The 16,081-nt window shown below is 31.5% G+C and overlaps 1 protein-coding gene across 7 annotated transcripts in view; it reads left to right on the plus strand.

Moving 5' to 3' along the window:
• The window catches only part of CALCRL (calcitonin receptor like receptor), a 90,044-nt gene that overhangs the window by 52,831 nt on the left and 21,132 nt on the right, over window positions 1-16,081 (plus strand). For 2 of the 7 annotated variants that reach the window (XM_036023200.1, XM_036023204.1), the window contains 6 exons: window positions 9-70; window positions 1,103-1,196; window positions 4,103-4,235; window positions 7,010-7,120; window positions 7,215-7,327; window positions 9,474-9,565. In XM_036023200.1, the coding sequence (XP_035879093.1) occupies window positions 1,143-1,196; window positions 4,103-4,235; window positions 7,010-7,120; window positions 7,215-7,327; window positions 9,474-9,565 (503 nt within the window). In that variant the 5' untranslated portion in view covers window positions 9-70; window positions 1,103-1,142. Of the gene's footprint in view, window positions 1-3; window positions 71-1,102; window positions 1,197-4,102; window positions 4,236-7,009; window positions 7,121-7,214; window positions 7,328-9,473; window positions 9,566-16,081 lie in introns of all 7 variants that reach the window. The other 5 variants (XM_036023202.1, XM_036023205.1, XM_036023203.1 and 2 more) reach the window with 3 other exon arrangements.

The raw sequence follows: 16,081 nt of genomic DNA on the forward strand, positions 1-16,081 counted from the left end.
TGGTGTAGCAGATAGAAGAGAAAACAGTCTTTGGGAGATTGCGACAATTAAAAAGACAAGGTGCTTCCAGGTGAGTCACTGGTGGGGGCAAGCAATGGCATAGATTCTATGTGCTAGTTGATGGTGAGCTGTCATTGCATGTGATAATAAAAGCAAGAAACAAAATATACAGATAAGGTTTCTGTAATCTTTATTCTAACATTTGCCCTATTGGAAAAAGTGTGACAAGGTCCATAGCTCACTTATCTCCTTTGAAACACATTTTTACAGTTAAATAAATGTTATGTCTTATGGCTCTAACAGGGTAATTTATAGCTCATAAAAAACTATCACAGGAAGTTGCTTATGCGCCTTGTAGGGAGTAAGTATTATACACATCACCTCAGAAATGTTGTTTCTTAAAATTAAGAAGTGAAGGGATGATGTTTTAGAGGCAGCTTTTTATTTATCAGAATTATATCTACCATTAGAAATATTTAATATTTAACAGAAACACTTTTATTTAGTATTGCCCATCTTCTGTAAACAAAATGTAATAATGTAGGTGGCTCAGGGATTTTTTTTATTGCCTTGTTAAAAAAATTGAATCGTTCAGTGAAGAATAGTTTCTATTAAATTACAAGGCCATGTCAATAAAATATGAATATTGATTCTCAAGAAATTAGCCAAAGAACAATTTCCCCTTAAATTATTGAAGACTCAGAAAATTAAGAGCTAAATTAATATTTATAGAAAATAAAGGTAAGTCTTATAGTAAAAAGACTATCAAAATTGGTACTTTTATGTCTTGTAAAACCATTTGTTTTGACACTTCAATTACTTTGTACTAATTTTGGTAAAGAAAAAGAAAACAAGATGTGTTCTAACTACTAAAAATATAAATGCAAGAAACTTTCCTGTTTGTAATATGAATTAAGTTAAATTAAAATGTATTTAATTAAGTTGTTTAGTATTTTAGTTTATAATGCTTTTAAATTATAATACATAAGACAGTCAAATCCTTAAAGCAAAAGTATTGTGTCATTTTAAAGAAATTTTCTATTGAGAACACCATTTATTATGTAAACATTTGTGAATTAAATCTTTTCATTTTCTATTGCAGTTTGATTTGTATTATATAACATTTTATTTTGGCATTAATAATGATGGAGAAAAGATGTATGCTGTATTCTCTATTTCTTCTGTCTTTTTTTATGGTAAGCATAATTTTTTTCTGGTATATCTCCCTATCTATCATCATTTCTGTTTTAACTTTCAATAGATCTATAGTTGATAAAGGTGAATGACAAAAAAATGATGTGCAGTTATTTGATGCATAAATCAAGTAGATTTTTATTTCACAGCAATAATGTATTTTCCTTCAGTGTATACTGAAGGTATTTTGCCCCATAGCAGATATTATAGGATGGTGGCATAGTTGATTGAAGAATGTCAAAATAAGAAAAGTAAATGAATAAAATGTGCAAAACACTAGAGGAAAGTATTGGGTTGGCCAAAAGTCTGTTTAGGTTTGTTCTGTAAAATAAAAGATACATTTTTCATTTTCACCAATAACTTAATTGATGTGGATATTTTGAGTATATCACTATCTTTGGCATGGTATAATGTTGATTGTTCTCAATGTCACCATTTGATCACTATCAACTTCAACTGGTCTACCTGACTGTGGAGCATCATCCAGCTAGAAATCTCTAGCACAATCACTTTTGACAGGTTCGATCAGTCACAGCACCTTCTCCATACACAGCACAAATCTTTTTTTTGCATTTCAGTTGTGTTTTTACCTTTCTTGACATTATAAAGCATAATATGCCAAAAATGTTGTGTATTTTCTTCCATCTTCAATATTAAAACAGCTACACAAAAAATCACCAATTTTGATAAGTTTTTTAAATGCACGCTGACATGAAGCTGTCACAAGACAAGCTAACAAAATTGTCTCGAATGAAGTTAAAGACAACTAAGCGCTACTAGAGCTGTCTTGCAGAAAAAAACAAACTTTCTGCCAACCCAATAATTATCAGTTTGAAAAAAATAGAACTGCTCTTAGTGCTGTTGTACATAGTAGATAAAATGTTTTCAACAAGATCTGTTGATTGTGAGTTAGAACTATTAAAAAAGCAGGTCCTAACCTGTTGGTTTTTCTCCCATTCTGCCAACTGATTGACTTAGATTAATTAAAAAGGAATTCAGAATCATGCACTCATTATATTTTAAATTAATTTCCTCATCCATTCATTCAAATACGTATTGTGTCCATTTTCTGGCAGGCACTGATGCTCAGTGTGGGGCAGGTATGTACATGAGCACGTGCACTTAAGTGCACCTGCATGTCTTTGCAGGGATTGTGGGGCTGGAGGTGGAGATCAGACCAGGGATGACTAAGAAGCAATTGCAATATTGGAGGCATCATGTACCTTACACATTTAATTTTATGTTTATTTGCAGAAATATTGTTTGTATTTTTCTGTCTCACATTAAAACTGCAACAGCATTAATTAGAATTTTTCTTGCAAAGTGCTGTCCCTACTTCTAATAGAATCTTTGAGAAAGAAAGAAAAGCCAGTGTAAAGTTTTATTTCCCCACCCCATTCATGGCCTAGAGTGTCTCAGGTTAAAACCATGACCATACTCTTATCTCATTATATGTATGAGAAGCTGAGAGACATAATCTCATCTAACTCTGTGCCAGCAAATAATTTTCCTGTGGTGTTTCCAAGCAAACTTCACAAAGATTCAAACAAAGAAACTCAAGAAAAATATAGAAAACCTAAACTGGTAAAAAGCAAGGTCACATTCCTGTTAGCATTTGTATTTGAAAACATTCTTTAATCTAGGAGCAGTCCAAATTCTGCACTTCTTAGATGTTATCATAGGTAAATAGACTAGAATTCAAGAAACAGGACTCCTGTTTCTTCAGCTCACACCCTGCACTGAGCATGCCAATGAGCTGCACATGCCAACACTGGCTTCCTGGCAGGTAATTCTGTAACAGATTACCACTCCGATTACTGTGATTTAAGGAACTGTGACCATTTCTCAGACAGTGTGCAGATCTGAGTTTTTAACAATAAAAATGATATCGATCTTATGCAATTCTATAAATTTACTGAAAACAGGAAAAAAGTATTAATTTTTTTGATGTTGTAGATTTCCACTTATACTTTTGCAGCAGAGTGGCTGCATAAATGTTTATTAAGAGATTAAAACTAATCACAGAATGAAAGAGTTAATGTTAATGGGGGTCTGTTGATGGTAAACTTGAGTGGTGCCACACACGAGGGTATTACTGTTTAGAATTTACTAAATTCAACTTAAAATGGAAGTGAAGCTTGATATAGTGATACTACATTGGAAGAACATAAACACAGCACATACCTGATCTAAAAACTTTATTGATATGTGTACAATAAATACCGTATTTTTCAGACTATGAGATTCACTATCCTCCACAAATTTGGGAGGAATAATGGTTGTTAATGCTGCTGTTTTGTTTACATTTAGATTGGTGAAATATTATATTATTTATGTTATTAAATATTTTACCACATTTTTTGCTTCAATTTTTTTTCTTATTTTCCTCCTCTAAAACCTAGGTGCGTCTTATGGTCCAAATATGGTACTCTATTTACCAATGTCACAAATGAGTTTGTTATTATTTTATCAAAATATGATTATAAAAATGGCAATAATTTTGAACATTATCTTGTGCCAGATACTCTGCTTTCTTATCTTGATATCCTTTTACCCCATTTTACAATAAGATAGCAGAGGCTTAGGGGGTTGAATATCTTGCCTACATTCACAGAACAGGTGAAAAAACAGTGGCCAATTTTGCATACAGCTCTGTGTGCATTACATACCAGTCCTGAAGCCAGCCTCTGCTGCTTTAGAGAGCCAAGACTATGGCAACATTCTTTACATTGCTTGAAGTAGGACATGATGAGGGAGATGTTTACTGTGGAAACTGGCAAATACTACCAATTAGGGATTTCCCCCAAAGCCAGTTGACCGAGCTCTGCACTTACTGTTTTCCACTGTGACAGATTGCTCATTGTAGACATTTTCACAATTCTGAAATTTTATTTTTTTAATCTGTTAGATTCTTGTCATAGCAGAATCAGAAGAGAGCCATGATCAACAAAATGAGTTGCGTGTTACTAGAAATAAAATTATGACGGCTCAATTTGAATGTTACCAGAAAATTATGCAAGACCCCATTCAACAAACAGAAGGTAAACATAACTATTTAATTACGCATTGATATATTTCTAGAAGAAAACCATCCCATCACCTCATTATGGGTTTTTTAGGTCTTGTTAAAAATGAGTCAGTTGCTAACTTTTCTGATATATTGGGCAGTTTTAATTATTTCCTGATGAAGAATACTTTATGGCACACTTTCTTCCTTTACAAAATTCTAATAAAAATATGCACAATAGGGATATTTTAGTAACACTTTTATGGTACTATGATATTTAAAATATCAAATAAGTATGTGTCTTGAATTAAATGACAGTTGACCTTCATTTTCTATAATTGTGTTTTTCAACAAGCTGCTTGATAAGAGTTTACATCATAAAATGAAATTGTTTTTGCATAACCTATACTTTGAATAGTACATTTGGTGGAAGAGTTAATGAAGTCTAAGTGCTTCTGTTTCCATTAAATTATTCTTTAGGTATTTTTGTGACATTTATTGATGGCCTATTAAATGCCAGATATTTGCCTCAATTCTGAAGATATATAGATGAGTTAACCCAAGTAGAATGGCCAGACTAGGCAAAACACAAGAAACAAAAATAGGCCCTGGATTTTATCTACAACCCTAAAGATGAAGTTGTCTTCAAATATAAATTGCTAAACTCAATAAAACAAAGCAGAATATAAAGACTCTAGATATTTCTAGAATTTTAAACTATCAGTTAAAAAAGTCTAAATTTTAAAAAATATTTGATAGTTCAATATACAATGTTGATATAAATCAAATGTTAAAGTAGATTATTTTTAGTATTTGTAACTGTAAAAATGAACTGACTTATGATAAAGATAAAAAGGTGATTTTTCCATATTGGTCAACTTTTAAACAATATAACTGAACAATATAATTTGTTCATCTTTGAAGTAGTAGTTGGATATGTGTGCTTGAAATTTTTTATTATAAGATAGTTATCCAGCTAAAAAGTCTTTAAAATAAGCCAAGTGGATGGACCTGGCAAAAAGGAAAACAGACTTATGGACACGAAAAAACAGTGAGGTGGCTGCAGTGGAGATGGGGTATTATAAGGTGGATAAATGGGAACAAAAAATACAATGAAAAATAAATAAATAAACCAGACAATGACAAATTATCCGATATTGGGTAAATAGGGATTGAGTTATTAAACATTAACATATTTGTACACAAATTCTGTGTTAACTGATCTAGCTTCTCATTTTATTCCATTAAAATCTGTGTAATTAGCTTAAAACTATTGAATTAACCCCTTCAGAATCATCTAGATACATGTCAAAATAGGCTTCAAAACCAATTGTTAACAATAGGAGTAGTTTTATGAAGGTTTCACAATAAAGTCATTTTCTGATAAAGTTTAGGATTACTGCATAATAGATCTTCCTATTATAACTTCATTAATGCACTTTGTAATTTTAAATACTCTAGAAAGACATGCAATAAGGAACTGTCTTTATTTTAATGTCATATTTCCCAAATCTATTTGACCACAGAAACTTTTTTAAAGGAATCCCTGCCTACTCATGTCTCACTCAAATGCCATTCGGCACAGTTTGCAAAATCCTGGACCTTGCCATCTATGATGCTGCCAGTGTTGTTGCTAACAGATGGTCTCTAAAGTAATATCAGGAAAATTTTCTCTGATATGCAGCAAAATGCATTTTATTTAGTAATGTATGGATGCAAACTATTTAAATGACTATTTGAAAGGCATGGGAAAGAAAATTGAGATTGAAATTTAAAAAAAAATTAGAATTATTTAGATATTCAGGACAATAGATCTTGCATTACTCCCATAAGGGTTTGATTAATTCTGAGATAGCTGTGTAAATCTATTTAGTATTTAAAATAATAAACATCTCATACAATATACAGGTTTCTGTTAATGTGTGTTTACCTGTCAAGGTAGAGCATTACTTTCTTTGATTAAAGACTGTTAAATTGGGAAAATTGGTCATTTAATACTTCTATCCTTTAAAAAATATGTACTGTTTTTGGTAAGAGATTATTTAAGTTCACAATGGTAAGAAAAAAATGTGAGCATATTTAATACTCTGAGCCATAAAGTAACATAAGACGTTAGAATTAGTGGAGGGGCCTACAGAAGTATGTGTCAGGGTTCAAAGGGTAAAATAGAAATATTCATTCATTTGCTTCAGAAAATACTAACAATTTTCCGTATAAACACAGTTTCTAAAATAAAATGTGTTTCTAATATTTCTAATTTTTCATAATTTTAAAAAATTAAGTTTAAAATCACAGATTAATCACAACATTATGCTTAAGGACAACCAGCTAACATCATTTGATTTATTGAATATGTAGCTAAAATTTTTACATATTGTTTTCAGGTGTTTCTAATTTAAAATGAGAAATTAGTTATTCCAATAACTAATGGAATTAGTTATTTTTCACCTTGCTTGGTGAAAAAACTCAAGTAATTGCTATACACTCATGCACCACATAATAACGTTCCCCTCAGCCAAGAGTGCCTGCATGAAGGTGGTGTACCGAATCACTAAGGTGTGTAGTAGGCAAGTGCACTTACACAAACCTAAAGATGATGTGGGCACAATGACAACATCATCTAGTGATGCATCTCTCAGAACATATACCCATTGTTAAGCAGTGCATGACTACAGATTTGCTGTGATGTTTTTGTTTTCAGCAGATAGTCTTTATTCTGTGTCAGTGTGAACCCCCCCATTAAGACTTTATGTCTGCATGTATATCTGGTTCGAGTCAGTAACTCCTAATTTTCATCCTCCCCTTAAGGCATCCACTGCAACCGAACCTGGGATGGGTGGCTGTGCTGGAACGATGTTGCCGCAGGCACAGAATCAATGCAGCACTGCCCTGATTACTTCCAAGATTTTGATCCTTCAGGTAATAGCAGAAATGTACATATCATCTTCTTGACATCTATTTAATGAATGTTAGGTTAACCAAATTACTTTCCTTTTTTATTTTTAATTTAAAGAAAAAGTTACAAAGATCTGTGACCAAAATGGAAACTGGTTTAGACACCCATTAAGCAACAGAACATGGACAAATTATACCCAGTGCAATGTTAACACACATGAGAAAGTGAAGGTATGTACTAATTGCAAAATGAAATTTAACTTACAATATCTATTCAAAAAGATAGTTACCAATGCAGTTTTGGAGGAAATACAACTAGTGTTCCATTTTGTTATAAAGCTTTTTCATAATATTCTTGGAGAACAATAAGAAAAATATCTTTGAAGAAATTACTAGTTATTCGATCATAACACCTAGGAAGCAATTCTGCCAGGTAATAGTGTATTTACAAGTCAATGGCTCAGTACTGGAATATCAAACTTTGCAAAGAAAATACTTTAAAAGTGTGAGAAAAGAGAAAACTTTTATTTGTGGTATAACTTCTAGAATTACATTTTCAAATTGTGCTCCAGTATACAAGCCCAGCAGCTTTAAAACAGTTCTGTCTGTCCCTCAGCAGAAGGCTTTTATTCTGACTGGCTGGTAGGTCACCTTCACTCCAGTCCCTGCTTTTAACACCATGTATTAAGTCGAGGTTACTCACAGTTTGTCACAACAATAAAAGTTTGAAAGAACCTGTCTGCATGTATTTAAACATGTGTATGAAGTCTGTCCAGATGGTATCCAGCCATGTCATGAAAAACAGAGACATTTACTAAAGAAGATACAAGATACATTGTACATAGGACAATGATGCCTTGGTCCCCTTCAAAGTAGGCATCTTGGGACCTCACATAGTTCTCCCAATCTCAATCAGCTGTCCTGTTGTATTTTCCTGAATCTCATTGAAAGTCTGAAATCTCTTCCCTTTCAAAGGTGATTTTAGTTTTAGGAAAAGCCAGAGTCGCTGGTCACCAAATCTGATCTATAGAAGGGCTGAGTCACGTGAGTGATTTGATATTTCTCCAAAAAAACTCTGCACAAGACATAATGCATGAGTGGACACGTTGTGTGATGAAGCTGCCAATCCCCAGTTGCCCATATCTGCAGCCTTCTGAATCATCTGAATAGTTTCCATGGAGAAATGTTCAAGCTTACCACAAAATTGGATGCAGATTCATTACTCTACTCATTCAGTCATTTTGAATGCAATGACCACATGGTACACAGGCTCACTCCACAAGGACTACTGCCCCCACTGACCAGTACAGTAAAGTGGTCATTGTTCACATGCATTCCAGTCCTCTCTCCTTGGCTGCCAGGTTACATCAGTGTTGTGTAAACCATTCTCATTATATTAACAATGTTTGGATATTTTCCAGACAGGTCTCATATATAATATATCATATATAATATATAATATAGTGTATATTGTGCATATTGTGTAAATTATATATTATATATATAAAGAGAAGTTTGTCACGGTGATTAAAAGTTCCTGTTTCTGCACTATAATAGCTAAGTGACCTTCACCAAGTTATAACCTCTTTCCACCTCAGTCCTCTCATGTGTAAAATGAAGATAACAGTAAACCCACCCTTACGTTTTCACGAGGCTTGACTTAGAGGAAAACACTTAGAAAACCAGCCAGCATATAGGGAAACACTTGATAACTGTCAGCTATCTTTATAATTATAACTCATACATTGTTTGCTTATTCAGAGAACAGTTTGAAGAAAATTATAAAAATACACAATAAAATGGTAAATTATAAATAAATGAATTACAAAAAACAATCAAAGAGAAAAGGTCAAAATCAGGAGAAAGTTAGAATGTATTTGTGGAGATAATAGGCTCCTATAAGTTACCGTTTGGATATTTGTCTCAGAGCCTCAGATTTGCCAGGGGAAAAACCAAGATCCAGTTGAGAAATAAAGCCTTATATGGCATTTCAGTAAAGAACAAAAAGAAAATCATCAAATACCATTTGAATTAAGGTGTACAAAATGATAAAGTAAAAATTGTCTGTATCCTCCAAAATATAATGCTGGTTTCATATATTATACAACCTAGATCAATAAAAGTATTTCTTCATATATTTAATGTGAGTTCTAATTTCTTAAATAAAAAGGGCATACAATTTTTATGTCACTGGATAAATTGGCATAAATATTCTTCATTCCAGACATATTTGTGTATTTATTAGTTTTCACTCTGAGTGATAAGGCCATAAATCACATTTTTAAATATATAACTTATTGCATTGGATTTGATCTTCTACACACATAGGATTATAGTATTAATATAAGCCTTCATTTTTTATTTGTACAAATTATAGACCGCACTGAATTTGTTTTACCTGACTATAATTGGACATGGATTATCTATTGCATCACTGCTTATATCACTCGGCATATTCTTTTACTTCAAGTAAGTCCGTATAAAGTATTTTCAGTGTACCAGTTGTCCCTGGTGAGTGCAGTGTCATGTGCATGTTCATGAGATGTGTTGATAAAATATGTGAAATATAAAATATTTCTAATGTGTAAGATAAGTTGAATGTTTAAATGTGTTGCCTTTATCTTGACTTTGTAAAATAAATAGAAAGGAGATTGATGAAATATCTTAAGTTTAACACCACAAAATTACTACGCATATAAGAATGAAGTCAAATAGTAAGAAAGGAGCCAAAATCAATATGTAAATCTATGTATATTTGCTTTGGAAACTGTCAGACATTATAGGTTTTCTTAATTGAATTTTCAACTTTTTGGTCCATTTTAGCATCAGTATATGATGCATTACAGGAACTGATATTTTCTGTGAATGATAACAATAGCATTTAAATAGTATTATTAAAAATAATAATCTTAATGCATTGTGGTTAGGTTATTTTTTCTGGTTTGTGGAAATGATCATTAAAATGGTTAAATTACACCTTGAATTTTACTTGAAATAATAGTTCTTTTTGTTGGGAAAGGAGGGTCAGCTCAGTTCCTTGATTCAATAAGTGATTGTTTTAATTGATAGTAAAGTAAATTCCAAAATGCATGCACAATATTTTATGTTCTAACATGGTTTTCATAGTTTCAGTCACCACCAACAATTATGTAATGCAATGTGAAAAGTGAGTAGCTACATTTTGTTGCAGCTTCATCACTATCTCATTCTCTTCTTCCTCCCCCCCTTATTTTTCTTCTCTTCCTACAATCATCTTGGAACATTGGCAGCTGTAGAACCAAAGAGAGTAGTAGCACATCAAAATCATCCAGATCCAGAAAGTTTCAGACAGTTGGATGTTGGGTACCTTTGTAACTGGAGCGCCAGCTTTCAGCCCATAGTCCATCACATGTTCAGAGTATATCAAATAATAGGTGAACCAAGCAGCCATCATCTCTCGGGTTCAAAATCATGGGATTTAGAAATTATATCAGAATTGCCATTTCTGGAAACCTGTATCTTCTTAAGAACCTAAACATCAGTTACTTAAGGAAACCTACCTGGAAAACTTTTAATAGTACGTTTGACATATAGCATTAACTAGGCACCACTGCAAATGGACTAAAAATAAAATATCTGCTCTGAATAAAGCTGTATTTTTAAGTGCAACTTGTTTTCCTTAGTAAATTGTGTAAAAACTTTTCAAAATAAGTTGAAAGAAAATTTTATCTTAAAACATGTAAAACATTTCTTAAAGATAAATCTATTATACTATATTTTTCATTAGGTTACTAAAGGGTTCTAGCTCAAAACAAATTGCTGGTTGTGTCACTGCCTTTACAATTAGTTATGTCATACCAGTTGCTTCTCTATAGCTTACTGAAATTTCATGTCTTTATTCTTGACTATATCCTTAGCTTATAAAACATTTTTGGAATGAATATCATCATCAGAGTAGGAATAACTGTAGTATGATTGTCTAATGGAATAAAAGTATCTGTTCTAAAAATGGAAAATAAACTATTTCACAAAGTAAAGATTTTTAAATAAAGAACTCAGGTCCTCAGTGATATTGATGCTAATTGACAGAGTAAAAATGTTGCTGATGTTAACACATTTCTTGGTAAAATCTGATGCTAAAACTGGGCTAATATTTAATTTATTAAATTTAAAGGCACCAAATAAAATTAAAATTTTAAATTCTCATTTAATATAATGAGATGATTAAACAATTTAAAAACAACATAGTTCACAGAAAATTGCATATTCATCACATATATAAACAGAGGCTTGATTTAAATGTAATTAATATTAGCTAGAAGTTTTTTTTTTACCATGAGGACACATCAGACTATGAGTGAGTATATAGTACATCAGCCTCTACTCTAAAGGCATAAAATAGAAATCATCTTTTTAAGACTGTTTTACACAATTCTTGAGAAAAAGTTATGTTTTAAAACTTTCTAACTTCAGAGCAAAAGAACAAAACTCTTAATAACAATTGAAGAATAATCTTGAGAAACAGTATTTGCATTTAAATTTGTAATATTATTAATAAATCAAAAACAGATTAAGCCTGTTACTAATTTTTAAATAAAAATAAGAAATATATACATTATAATTCTAATATTCTATTGAGTAATTTCATGCATTTTTTTCAGTTTTGTGTCATATTTATTGCTTTTTGCAGTTTTAATTGTAAGACGCAAATTATTTTAACTATTTTATGTTAGCATTTTATAATGAATACTTTCCATGTCACTGAAGAGTTTTTAAAACAGCCATTTTATTTTGTGTATAATACATCAGAAAGCTGACAAAAGTCGACTAAGTCATCCTATATATTTGATCATTAACACTGCTTCCAAATTTTCCTGTTTATAAAAAACACTGTAATGGACATTATCAGACATAATTTTCCCATATTTTGCACTACTTTTAGGTTATATTCTCAGAGGCTTGGGATATTGTGCTCAAAAGATATATATCTTTTTATGGTCCTTGAAATTATCTCAAAAGTATCTCAAAATCAACTTGTTCAAAACAAATTCACAACATCTACCTCTTCCCAACCCAAAGCAATTTTTCTTCCAGCATGACCCGTCTTCACAAATAATACCACCAGCATTTAGTTTTATTAGCCAGAAAGTTAGAAGTATTCAGTGACACAGTCTCAATTTTCCTATTGTTCTTTCCTCATGCTCTGTGGATTTAACCTCCTAACATACCTCCAATCTATTCACTTTGCTTCATATCTGCACGACCCCAATATCCTTGTCTTATCAGCCTCAGCAAGTCTGCTTTTACTACCTTTGTTCAATTCTAAACAATTTAGCTGGAATAGTTTCAAAGATTTACATCAAATATAGATCAGATTTTGTTATCCTTGGCTTTAAAAATTTTAGTCTTCCTAATGTAATTTACTTAAAATCAGAATCATCAACATGTTCTGCAATTGAATATTCTGCATAATTTCTTCCACCTCCAGCCTAGTGAAATGTGTTCATCTTTCAGATATAATCTTTAGCATCTTTTCTCATTGAAATTTTCCTGGATTCCTTATTATAGTATTTCTGAAACTGTAACTCGTGGGAGTGGATATGGAATAAGACCACCAACTCTGCAGATTTAAAATTCACACAGCTGAAACTCTTCAGAAAAAAAAATGTCTTATTTTGCATGTAATAACCCAAAGTATTTATGCACACTAAATTTCTGAAGGACATAAAATAAAGAAATATATAGCAATTTATTGCTTGCCAAAATCAACAGTCAAAAAGAGAACAGTCACAAAATTCCAAGACCTCTGGTCCCAGGCAAGTTTGAATTTAGCAATGCTATAAATACAGTCTTAAACCAATTCCATAAAGTCAAATGTGAAATTAGCAAATCTTCATGAAAGAGTTTATGGTTTAACTGACGAGCACTTGCTGTGAAGTAATGAGGCAATAGTAGGATTGCCAAGTGAAAACAATGCTACAAACCTGACTATATCAATAAATGTAAAGTATCCAATTCCCAATCTGTAATCTGACCAGCTATTTACCCTGTCCACCATGGACTGACTTGGGAAGAGGAAAAGACAATGTCACTGAATTGGTTTATCAGGACAGTGAAGGAATTAATGGAATAATGTTCACTGGTTAGGGAGTCAAGATACCAAGAATGCCAAGACAAAAAAAAGACAAAATATAGGGACACAATAGATGAGTTCAAGAATTCAGATGATGAGGGGAATATAGTCAATAATGGTGGAATAAATTTACGTGGTGACAGAATATTACTAGAATTAGTGGGATGATCACATTGAAAGGTATAAAAATGTCAAATCACTGTATTGTACACCTGAAACTAATACAACAATATAAGATTATATACCAACTATACCAGGATAAAAATTAAGTTAAAAAATAAAAATATTTTTAAAAGAATCTAAATTACTATAATTGGGAATAGAGTGTATATAATAATATATAAGAATATTTGATTTGATTTTTAAAAATTCTAACAGCTAAACAAAATAGAATGAACCACCTATGGCCAAATGACCTTATCACTAAAGATTTTCAGACAGAAATTAGATACCAGCTTATCAGGAATCTGGAAACAGGTGATCCTTATACTGTATCCGCAGCTGGACCTAATGATCTGTAATACTATTTCCAAGTCCATGTCTATGACTGAGCAGTAATTTAATAAAAATGAATAGATTGAAAGAATTACTATTTTAAATCATAATACATAATTTCAGTATCAGGGAATTTAGCATTTGTGAAAGTATCTTGCAGGCAAATAGCAATCTACACAGATAAATTATTTATTATTAATTAGGAATTGAAAGAAAACCTGGTTCAATATTTGTATACCTGTGTTTACATTTATTGTATTTAAAAGAGCAAATACTATTCAACCAATACTCATAAGTAAGTTTAATTTTTAATTAAAGGCTTAAAATTGAAAGCTCAGAATTAATTTATTTTCTCTATGGAAATGATTTTAAAATGATTTTAATTAAACTTTTTGGAGTAACATTGGTTAAAAATTATATAGGTTTCAAGCATGCAACTCAATGATATATCATCTATATATTGTGTCAACATGGAAATACGTTTTAAAAATTGAAATCATTTACATATATCTATAGATTATAGATATATGTACATAAAGTGTTTTAGATTTAAAGATACAATCTTCAGACTCTCATATTAAATGAATTTCATTTGTCCCCAAATATTTTCTCATATTTCACATATAAATATGCCTGGTTTTTCAAAGAGCAATTTCTAAAAAATCAAAAGCCCTGTAAGCAATAAATAACTGTATCTGTTTACTAAATTTCATGCTTAAAAATGTATAGCATGCTACTTAGGCAAAGCTCGTTAAAGCAAATGAGTGTCTTGTTAATATATGAAATTAAAATCAAAGGTTTCAACCAATTACATTCCTTATACTTAGAGTTTATACTGAATGGACAATTAACTTCATTCACTATAGTGAACTAAAAAAATATCTTTAGCAATGAGTTAGCACAGCAGGTGTGTGCTCAGTTTTAGGCATAAGATAATTGTAATAGATGTGTTATACACTGATTAAAAATATGAACTATATTCAAATTTTACTTACTGATAGCATTGATATAATCACTTACTGATAGTATTGACTTAGCCTGATTCTGATTTTTAGTAAGCTTCCATGTCTTTATAATTAGCCGTGATTCTATTTAAAATACTGAGCAAAGAAGGTTCAAATAGTACCTGGCAGGCAGGAATTTCTCAGTAAATGGTGAGACAAACTCTACCACTAGCTTATCGTTAGACTATATCAGTCAAGTGGGTACAGAGACTACACTATGTAGTCAACTAATAATACCCCTGTATAATAGTAATACAGAGTAAAAAATTATTGCAGAGTTAGAAAGACAGAGGGAGGAAAGGCTTACTCTAATTCACAGTATCAGAAGATTTCTGAAGTGATAGTATCACTGAAACCAGTGTTAAAGGATGGGTAGAATTTCAACAGGTAGATATTGTAAATCATAGGAAAGGAAAAGATTATCCACTCCAATGCCTGATTTTACCTATGTTCTAAATAGCTAATTGAGTTATGCAGGGTTCTTCCCAATCTGTATCCTCTCTATTCTGTTTAGTAATTTTATTGGAATTTAATTGTCATTTAAAAATGAAGGATTTGAACAGAAAAAAAAACAAAGCTACAATTTATTTTTTCTTTCTTATTATACATTCTCAGGTTTTAGGTAAAGCATGAGAAACCTCTTCAAGACTCAAGTATAGCATTAACTACTTTTTATATGTCTAGACATCCTTCATTATAGGAGAGTGGTTAAGAGTCCATTCTCTAAACAGACACACCTGCTCTCACTTTGTAACTTACTTGCTGAGTAGCCTGGAACAAATTCTTTTGTTGCTTAATCCTCAATATCCACATTTTCAAAGTTCAGATACTATTAGTATCTATATCATAGATTTGGTATAAAGGTTAAGATATATATGCAGACTTAAGCAGAATTTGGAAAACATTGTCAATTATTGGCATAGTTACCACTCTTTCTTACTGGTCCATTAAAATATTTTTATATAAATATTTAGCCCCGATAGACATAGTATACCAGTAGACTTTTTAAAAATTAAAAACACATTTCTAGTTCTATAGCTACCATATTTATAAAGAGATTGTTATAATGTTCATGTAGAAAAATAAGTAAATAATGAATAAAAAGTTTTATAAACCAAATTAGTAGTATAATTATATCAGAAAGAAATGCCAGTTCAACTCCCCATCTAGGGTGCCTGGGTTGTGGGCCAGGTCCCCTATTGGGGTCATGTGAGAGGCAACCACACTTTGATGTTTCTCTCCCTCTCTCTGTCCCTCCCTTCTCCTCTATCTAAAGGTAAATAAATAAAATCTTTAAAAAAAAGAAAAAATGTGCTAAGTAGGCTAGTCAAAAATAGTAAAACTGTTTTATGCCTACAAAATACCATGTAGTTT

The sequence above is a fragment of the Phyllostomus discolor genome, chromosome 4, assembly GCF_004126475.2.
Source record: "Phyllostomus discolor isolate MPI-MPIP mPhyDis1 chromosome 4, mPhyDis1.pri.v3, whole genome shotgun sequence".
NCBI lineage: Eukaryota > Metazoa > Chordata > Mammalia > Chiroptera > Phyllostomidae > Phyllostomus > Phyllostomus discolor.